Below are 9,432 nucleotides of genomic sequence, written 5' to 3'. Positions count from 1 at the left end.
TAGCGCTACTATATTCATTTTATGATGATTCCTAGAAGTAACTGAGCTTTAAGCGTGTGACACCCCTGGGATAAAAGAGCAGGCTGACAATCTAGGTGATGCCTAACCTACATCACTTTGTCATAAACTCAAACAATGCACTGTACCGGCCGGATTGCTGCTGGATGCCAAGGAAGAGACTAAAAACAACAACACCCGTGCCAGCCTATGGCCCCACCCATCGCTGACGTCAGGCAGGCTTCCCAGCCAAACAGCTGCAGCACCGAAAGAGACAAAAGACGCAGCCGTGATGACGTTTTCTTTCCCCTTCCCCCAGCTTGAATTTTTGAGCTGCCTTTCGGCTTGTGTCAGTGACTGGCTCGGAATTAAGAGCCCGTCTGTGCTTTGTTCTTGCCGAAACAATTAAACTACTGGAAGAACCCGCACAAGCGCTAGGAGTGGAAGCAAAACTGCTGGAGTTTGTACAGAGGAACGTGAGAGGGGGGAAGAGATTTTGCACGAGAAATCTGTAGTTGCTGAACGGACTGTGGGGAGGGGAGAGGTGCTCAGAGGGTTTGCTCTGTTTTCTTCTTTTCAGCGAACATTGCTGCTGCTTTTTTTTTGTTTGTTTTATTGTTTGGAGGGGGATTTTTAGATTTAGTATTTTTAAAAATGTTTTTAGCCCACTCAACCCTCGTGGCTGCTCCTCCTCCTCGCTGACAGAAAGCAATCCTCGCATCCTCCCAAGGGCACTTTTCACTTTTATCAACCCTTGATTTCTCGTGTGACTTGGCTTGTTTTTATTTATCCCTTCTCCGATTTGAATTATCTGGTACCGAGGCGAGGCAAAAAAAAAAGAGTGTGTTCTCTTATTTTACGGAGAAAGAAGATAGTTGGTTGGTTGTTTCTCTGTCTCCTGGGCCGCACATTGAATGCAGCCGCGCTGGTCCGGGAGTGCCGGGTTCTGACTGAGCTAGTGCTAGAGGACTATCGCGGGGAGGGATTTCACCCCCACCCACCCCAACCCGTCCCCTGCAGGGGGAGAAGAAGACTACAGTGTAGCCATGTTGCCCTTGCTCAGCCGGATTGCCCTGCGACCTGCCACCGCCTCCCTGAAGCCCTGGCGCAGCCCGAGAGCGGGTGTAGCCCTGTCGTGCCGGGCGCTGGGCACGCATCCGAGGAAAGAAACCATGGAGCCGCTGAACACCGGCCCCGGAGCCCGGGATTTCATTTACAGCCTGCACCCCTCAGAGAGGAGCTGCCTGCTGCGGGAGCTGCATCGCTTCGAATCTATAGCAATAGCACAAGGTAAGGGGGGGGGGGTAGGGATGAGTACTGACAGATACAGCAGGATCCTTGGGTGTATATGAGTGTTAGAATCTGTGTGGGGGGGGGTGACCCTTTTATTTTAACACAACAAATTAAGTAAATAAAAAATCATGGTACATTACAAAAACAAAAGTTTTGTTGCTCGTGTTATCGGTGCTGCGCGATTGGGATGGGTCCTAAAAAGCACTAAGGATGGGCTGCTTGACCTCATGTGACCGTCTTCTTTCTGAGCTGCTCCTCTGCCTTCCCACTGTTTTTGGTGTGGCTTAATCTAGCGTTAATAGCAGAAACCTCCTTGACTTGATTGATATCTCTCCGCAGCATATATAAAAAAAAGGATACTTTTGTCCTTTCCCAGGAAGTGAGATGGAAGAGGTTTTATGAGAGCTTCTCCATGTGGGTGTGACCCTTATTCGGAAAGTTTGAAACATGGAGGGTGTGGCTACAGCGCACTGAACCGGGCAGATTGTTTTCCTTTCCTCCTTGTAGTCGCTCTATGAGTTAGGCAGGATCCATTAAGGGATTCTATTAGCATTCAGGGGACAAACCTTTTTGATAAACTAAGCTTATTGCATACATCTTCTGGCATGCAGGCATGCAGAACCCTTGTCTACAAGGGAGACTAATTTATGCGCTCATTTCATACTGCAGAACAATTTATGTTGCTGTAGTGGCTTGCTTTCCAGGTTACTGTGCATAGTTTACTAGCCAAATGGTGTCAAGCTACTACTACTACTACTTATCATTTCTATAGCGCTACAAGGCATACGCATCTGCCAAAAACAAACAATGCATTATATAACCGCATGCAGGTTTTTTTTGTCACACTTTCTGCCTCTTATGGAGCCAGGTAGTAATGAACTGGATTCAAGTAGTTCGAAGTCGGTATAGTTGTTTAAATATGGCTGTGCAGTATTTTGAGGTGTCAAAGTAATATATTTTTAAAGAAAGGGTGTGGACAAATGGGAGAATGACATAAGGAGACAGTTGTTCATTTGGGGGGCCTTTTACTAAGGTGCACCAAAAAGTAGCCCGCACTACCTTTAGTGTGTGAATTTTCCATGCGCTGTGGCCAGTTTTAGTGTGCCAGTAAAATGGCCACTTTTTTTTTTTAGTGGCTACACGCTAATTTCCCCATTAGTGTGTGACCATTACCGCAGGAGTCCTTATCGCTACCTATTTAGCAGTTGGTAAGGGCTCCCGTGTTAATTGGGTAGTTTGGTAATGTGCCTGTGCTGGCACACCTACTCTCCGCCTATGGCCTAGCCTCCCTCGCTGAAAAATAAAAAAATATATTTTTCAGCATGGAATTAGCGCATACTAAGCGGCACACTACCGTGGAACGCCTCAGTGTGTCTCGCAGTAGTGTATTTTTAGCTCACGGGAGGCCCTATAGGCCTGCTGGGCCAGGGAAACCTTTCCAAGCAGGCTGATGTTATGCAAAGTCATGCCAAGTCTTTTTGAACTGCGGCAAGTTTGCCCTTCTGTTCCATGAATTGGAGTGAGAGGTTGAGACCCTCACTGGCCTGACCTGTTACTTTTCCAATTTATTTACATTGATGAAAATCGGCACTGGTTGCAGTTACCACATAGGTATTTTACAGTAACTAGGGTCTCATGCATAAAACTTCCTGTGCGGTTAATAAAGACGTAGTGCAGTTAGACGTATTTTAATTTATTTATTTAGATTTTGCTCACACCTTTTTCAGTAGCAGCTGAAGGTGAGTTACATTCAGGTACACTGGATATTACCCTGTCCCAGGAGGGCTCACAATCTAAGTTTGTACCTGAGGCAATGGAGGGTTAAGTGACTTGCCCAAGATCACAAGGAGCAGCAGTGGGATTTGAACCGGCCACCTCTGGATTGCAAGACCGGTGCTCTAACTACTAGGCCACTCCTCCACGTAGTACAGTGAAAGCAGTGCAGGAAGGGTTTCATCATAGGTGTTGGCTCGTTTGAAGACCCTTACCATAGACTGCATTAAAATGCATGTTAATGTGGTCATTAGTTGCCCTGCAGAAATATTTTCTTTTCCTGTGCATGGGAATTTTTGTGCCAGGTCTGGGACAGTGTTAGGGTGTCTCTAGTAGCACTCCAGCACTTCAACCTGATCACCTGCTGTGAATCTAGTGGTTTTATTCCCTCACTGTCTCTCTGACCTGACGTCAAATCTGACCCTCAACAATGTGGGGAAAATTACCTAGTGGCCCCTCATACCCATCTGATTGATCCCCACCCATGAACCCCAAATCTACACAACAGTCTCTGTTGGTCTAGTGCTCCCCTCCTTTCAGACCAGATCTTCTGTCTCCAATTTTTAAAAGAAAAAAATCCCTGGTGTCTAGCTGCACTCCTCAACCCAGTCACCCTAAACCATACCTTAAAAGAGGCAGGAGTGATGCTTACTTGCTCTGTTTCTGGCATGATTGTCTTCAAAATAGCCGAGCCCTTCCTATTGGGTTGGGGGGGGGGGGGGGGAGGGACACAATGAAGCTTGGAATGCCCTCCCGCGGGAGGTGGTGGACATGAAAACGGTAACAGAATTCAAACATGCATGGGATAAACATAAAGGAATCCTGTGCAGAAGGAAGGGATCCTCAGGAGCTTAGCCAAGAATGGGTGGCAGAGCTAGCGGTTGGGAGGCGGGGCTAGTGCTTGGCAGACTTATACGGTCTGTGCCGGGGCTGGTGGTTGGGAGGCAGGACTAGTGCTGGGCAGACTTATACGGTCTGTGCCGGGGATAGTGCTGGGCAGACTTATACGGTCTGTGTCAGAGCCGGTGGTGGGAGGCAGGGATAGTGCTGGGCAGACTTATATGGTCTGTGCCAGAGCTGGTGGTGGGAGGCGGGGTTGGTGGTTGGGAGGCGGGGATAGGGCTGGCCAGACTTATACGGTCTGTGCCCTGAAGAGGACAGTACAAATAAAAAAGTAGCACATATGAATTTATCTTCTTGGGCAGACTGGATGGACCGTGCAGGTCTTTTTCTGCCATTATCTACTATGTTACTATGTAAGTAGTAAATGTAAAACAAATAGGAGGAAATATTTCTTCACTCAGTGTGTACCTCTGGAAATTCATTGCCAGAGAATGTCTAAACCCTGCTAAGGTAACAGCTTTTACCACAAGTTCTTAAAAGAAGAAGTCCATAAGTCATTATTAAGATGGAGTTTGAGAAAATCCACTTCTTATTTCTGGGATAAGCAACATAAAATTTGTTTTACTGTTCTAGGATCTTGCCAGGTACTTGTGACCTGGATTGGCCTCTGTTGAGGGATAATGGGCTTGATAGACAGATGGTCTGTCCCAGTATGGCAATGCTTATGTTCTTATATAAGGGAATTTGTCCCTTATATGGCAAATTGACTACACCCAGTGCATACCGGGCTGTACCACATGGGACAGGGCACCGCCAATTTGAAGATGGCGGTATCTGAGGCAGGAGCAAGTGGGCATTAGGGAAGGATTAGAGGGTGCTGCTAGACACTAGGGATTGGTATAAGGACATCTGGTTGGGGGAGGGAAGGGGGGCATTAGACCACCAGTGACTTTTGTGTAGATGTTGGTGGTAGGGGTGGAGGGTTGGATCAGATGGGTTGGTGGCACCACCAGGTAATATTTGTTTCTAATGGATGGGGGGGGGGGGGGATGAGGCCACTAGGGGCCCTGTAGAAAACAGGGTCAGGGTTGGACAGTTTTCCCCACTTCAGTATTACCCTTCGTGTCAGTGCCTGAGCCAATCACCAGTCAGGTACTGACAGGGAAAATGATATTATCAATGAGCTACAGATTACTTCCATGTTAATTTGCATGCTCATTGGCTATAGCATGCCATGATAATTTTTGGTAGGATGCTGGGCTCCACAGTGTTTTATTAAAGCAAGGACTAATTTGTTCATTCTAAGTTGGACCATGTTGAAAAGCAAATCTTGTCAGGAGTCTTCCAGAGAAACAGAGAAGAATGTAGGTAGACAAAGACTAGGCAGCTTATCCATTCTGCCTATCCATATTATATTCTCTAGAGATGACAAAGCTTATTTTCAAAGCACATAGACTTACAAAGTTCCATAGGTTTCTATGGAACTTTGGAAGGCTAAGTGCTTTGAAAATATGCCTCATAGGTTACTGTGCAACTTTGTAAGTCTATGTCAGTGGTTCCCAAACTTTTTCAGTCCATGGCGCCCTTAGTGTCTATGTAGTTTTTCACGGCACCCCGCCACACATTTCTCCCCCCCCCCCCCCCCCCCAAAAAAAAAAATTTCAAAATTGGGTTAATATCAACTTTGGTCTATAACTTGCAAGGGCCCTTACATTTACAAATACCTGGAAGAAAGAGGCTTGGATTATTGGTGGGTATACATGGAGTCCAGGACACGTGAACATGCTGAATAAGACCTGGCATACAGTGTTTGAAATCCTTAATGCAGACACTGCTATACAGCACAGCTAATCTTACATCAGCTACAGTTAGGCTGTGTACTGAGTGTTTCTCAGCACACATTTTGGAGTGTGACAGATTTTATGCCCCCATCTACTTGGTTTCTTCAAGCACTCAGTGCTGCATGGAGATCTATTTCGTCAAATGAAAAGCGTATCCTGTTGTGGCTATACACTGATGCACTGAAGCTTCGTTCCGCAGAGCATAGGACTGGAAGCCCTCCTCTGCTAGAAAGTGTGCTAAATTTCAAGCTACCTGCAGTGCAACCTGCTCTGCACATGGCCACTGTGTCCGCCCCTCTCCCACAATTGACATTGCAGCCACAGATACATGTGTGGTAGTACCAAACCCGGTGCAGGGATTGGACGGGAATCTGAGCAGTATAAATAGTTTGCATAAAAGAAATGATTGCTATAGCCAGTGGACGAGCAGCGTTAACACATTAAAATGCGGTTGCCAGGTCTTGGCAACCGATCAGCATGTGCTTGCCTCTCCCTCCACGGCACCCCTGTGAGTTTACTGTGGCGCACAGTTTGGGAAATGCTGGGCTATGTGCTTTGGTAATGAGCACCCCTATGTGCTTGTCTCAAGCTTTCTTAGAAACGAAGAAACATGACAGCAGATCAGGGCCAAACGGCCCATCCATTCTGCCCATCTTCAGTAACCACTAACTTGTTCTTTTCCTAAGAGATCCCACGTGCCTGTCCCATGGTTTCTTTTTCTGACACAATCCTTGTCTCCACAACCTCCACTGGGAGGCCATTATATGCATCCACCACCCTTTCCATGAAAGAATGTTTTCATAGATTCCTGCTAACCCTGCTTTCTCTTAACTTCATCCTATGCCCTCTCATTCCAGAGTTTTCCTTCATTTGAAAAAGGTTCACCTCCTGTACATTAATTCCACTGAACTATTTAAACATCTCTATCATATCCCCTGTTGGCTTGTCATTTGGTCAATCTCTATTCTTTCCCGGTTTGATCGTTACTTCAGTTTTGAGGATCCAAGATGGCATCCGTCAGAACTGATGTGTGTGGCTGGTTCGGATCCACCTTGTATTTAATTTACCTTTATTATTTTTTCTTGCCTGTTACAGGTGGGCTCTTAAGTGTAAGAGAAAAGTGAGAAACTATTCCTCCTCTCCCCAGCTTCCTAAACCTCCTTATGGTAAGCAGCCACTTACTACAAGTTACATTGCAATGCTCATCTCCAGTAATTGAACTGCTTGGTTCAGTAGCAGCTGGAGGTTTACTGAGTCTGGGTGCACAGAGCACTGTCTTCCCGCTGAGCTCCAGGAAGAGGATGATGCAGTGCACAGTGCAGACTGCCAAAGTGAGATGATTTTGGCATTGCTCAGGGAGGAGCTGAGAGCTTGTTGGCTGTGAACATTCTCTGGCGATAGTTGCAGGACTGGTTGTGGAAGTTGGAGAGATTTTTGCCAGATGTAGTGTATAATCAGAACAAATGTGGTGGTGTTTCTCGGGGCCGGTTTCCATCTGAGAGTGGGCTGATTATATTAACTCTGATTTCCAAATAAATGTTCCAGTAAGTTTCTGATGTTATAAATTTAAGTGGCCTCAATTTCATTGTTTATTAAGGCCATAAAAGGCTTGGTGACAACACAGCTTCAAACTTATTTGGTTTGATTTGACATTCTTCAGCTTACACAATCAGGATTCGGTAGGAATTATAGCACAAAGACTGTCTTAGGCACTTTATTTGTGGAGGGAATATCACTGCTGATCTGTCCTGTACCTTTGATCTGGTGGATCATGACTGCCTTTTGTTGATTTTGAGTGAGATTGGGCTCTTGGGAAGGGTCTTGGACTTAGTTGTATGGATTTTTGACTTTAAGATCATATAAGGTAAAATTTCAAGGAGTATTTTCAGACCAATGGAGTCCAGGTTGTGGGGTGCCTTTAGGCCTCACTTCTTTCACCCACTCCATTTAATTTAGTGATGTGTTCTCTGGGTTACAAATTAACTAATGCAGGCTATAAAACCTTTATTTACGCAGATGATATCGGTGAATCTTCCTGTATGGTCTAATGCAAATTGTCTGAGTCTTCTGAAAACTGGATTTGAGATCACTCTTTAAAATTGAACAGAGAAAAGACTACATTTTTGCTATTGGGTCAATCAAGTGATATCTAGACTGATAAATTTAAAATTGAGATTTCTAAGAGTCTAATAAGAAGATACTGGATGTGATAACTAATAATTTGTACTAGATGTAGAGCTGAAAAGATATTTTTTAGTATTAAGGAAACTTAAGAGAATTAGAGAATGTTTTGGTTTTCCAGCTTTTAGGCTAGTTGTGCAAAGCTTTATCTTGCACAATACTGCAATAGTCTAATTGCGATATCTGGGTTGCCCTAGGTTTCTGTTCAAAAACCTCCAGATTGTTTAAAATGCAGCAGCCATACTTTTCTGCTACTAAATAGGATAAAGTAACCCTATTGTTGGTCAGTCTACACTGGTTGCCAGTGGATATCTGAATCTGGTTCAAATTATGCACACTAGTCTTTAACATAATTCATGTCTCTGTCCCACAATATATGCTTAAAGTCCCTTAAAAAGGATAAAATGTATGGTGCTCAATTTTTATAGACTGTCCTTTTCAAGATCCTAGAGGTCTTCGTTCAAAAAAAAAATGTTTGCAGCCAGATTTGATTATCAAGTTGCGCTAATCTGAAATTCTATTCCTTATCAGATTGGAATTCTGTCTATTTTTTCATAAAACCCTAAAGACGTACCTATTGGAGAAATTTTTGGAATGTTAACATGAGTAAGTTTTCCTAGCGATTGCCTGGCTTGTCTTTTCTGATCCGCATAGAACGTTTTTGTTGTGGAATACAAGAAAATATTTGTATTTGTATTGCCCTTGTAATGGAGTCTCTGTAAAGGGTGGATGGAGCAGCTTTTGCTTGTTGATGGAAGTGGTAGAGATATTTGAATCTGAGGTTTAATTTTCTGAAGGTGACTCTTGAATTTCCTAGGGACACATTGAAGAAATATTTTGGAGAAGTTTTATAGATCTCACTGGAGGGAGACCTTTCTACCTGTGACCAAACGTTATTTCCTGCCATTTAAATCTGGGCAGGAGAGTGATGAGAGACCTAACTACTGGTAATAGTTTGGATGTTTCAGCACTCCTGAAATGCTCTATGGAGTGTATTAGTAGCCTTTGTATTTTAACAGGATAAAAAGAATATTTAATGTGTACTAGTGTAAATGCTTTCCTGATTTGTGTAAATCAACACAAAAGACAGGAAGAAGAACTTTCTTGCTGAAGGTCTGGAGGAGAGGATTCCGGGTATGCAAATATTTTTCAGTTCTTATAACAGTTTTATCTTGTTCAAACATAACATTTTTGAGCGTCACTAATCAATGTCCAGTTTTTCCTGAGAATAAAAGGAGGAGATCTCCTAAAATCAACTGGTGCTAAATGCTGAGACACCAATAGGAATGTAACGGACATCTCAGTGTTTAGCACCAGCTAAAAATGCCAGTGCACCTTAGTAAAAGACCCCCTAAAGCAGGTTTTGTGCTGCTTATCCTAGAAATAAGTAGTGGATTTTTCCAAGTCCATCTTAATGGCTTATGGACTTTTTCTTTATCCAAACCTTTTAAAAACCCTGCTAAGCTAACTGCTTTTACCACTTTCTCAAGTATGGTAAGAAACA

General features: G+C 44.1%; 1 protein-coding gene across 1 annotated transcript in view; it reads left to right on the top strand.

Moving 5' to 3' along the window:
• Nucleotides 1-318: 318 nt before the first annotated feature.
• TMEM65 (transmembrane protein 65) overlaps nucleotides 319-9,432 on the top strand; it is a 117,337-nt gene continuing 108,223 nt past the window's right edge. The window contains exon 1 of the mRNA XM_030218902.1: nucleotides 319-1,287. Coding sequence (XP_030074762.1) covers nucleotides 1,044-1,287 — 244 coding nt within the window. The 5' untranslated portion in view covers nucleotides 319-1,043. The remainder of the gene's footprint in view (nucleotides 1,288-9,432) is intronic.

Source organism: Microcaecilia unicolor, chromosome 1 (genome assembly GCF_901765095.1).
Source record: "Microcaecilia unicolor chromosome 1, aMicUni1.1, whole genome shotgun sequence".
In the NCBI taxonomy this organism is placed as follows: Eukaryota; Metazoa; Chordata; class Amphibia; order Gymnophiona; family Siphonopidae; genus Microcaecilia; species Microcaecilia unicolor.
Note: the sequence above shows the minus strand (reverse complement) of the source record. Positions and strands in the feature narration are given on the sequence as shown.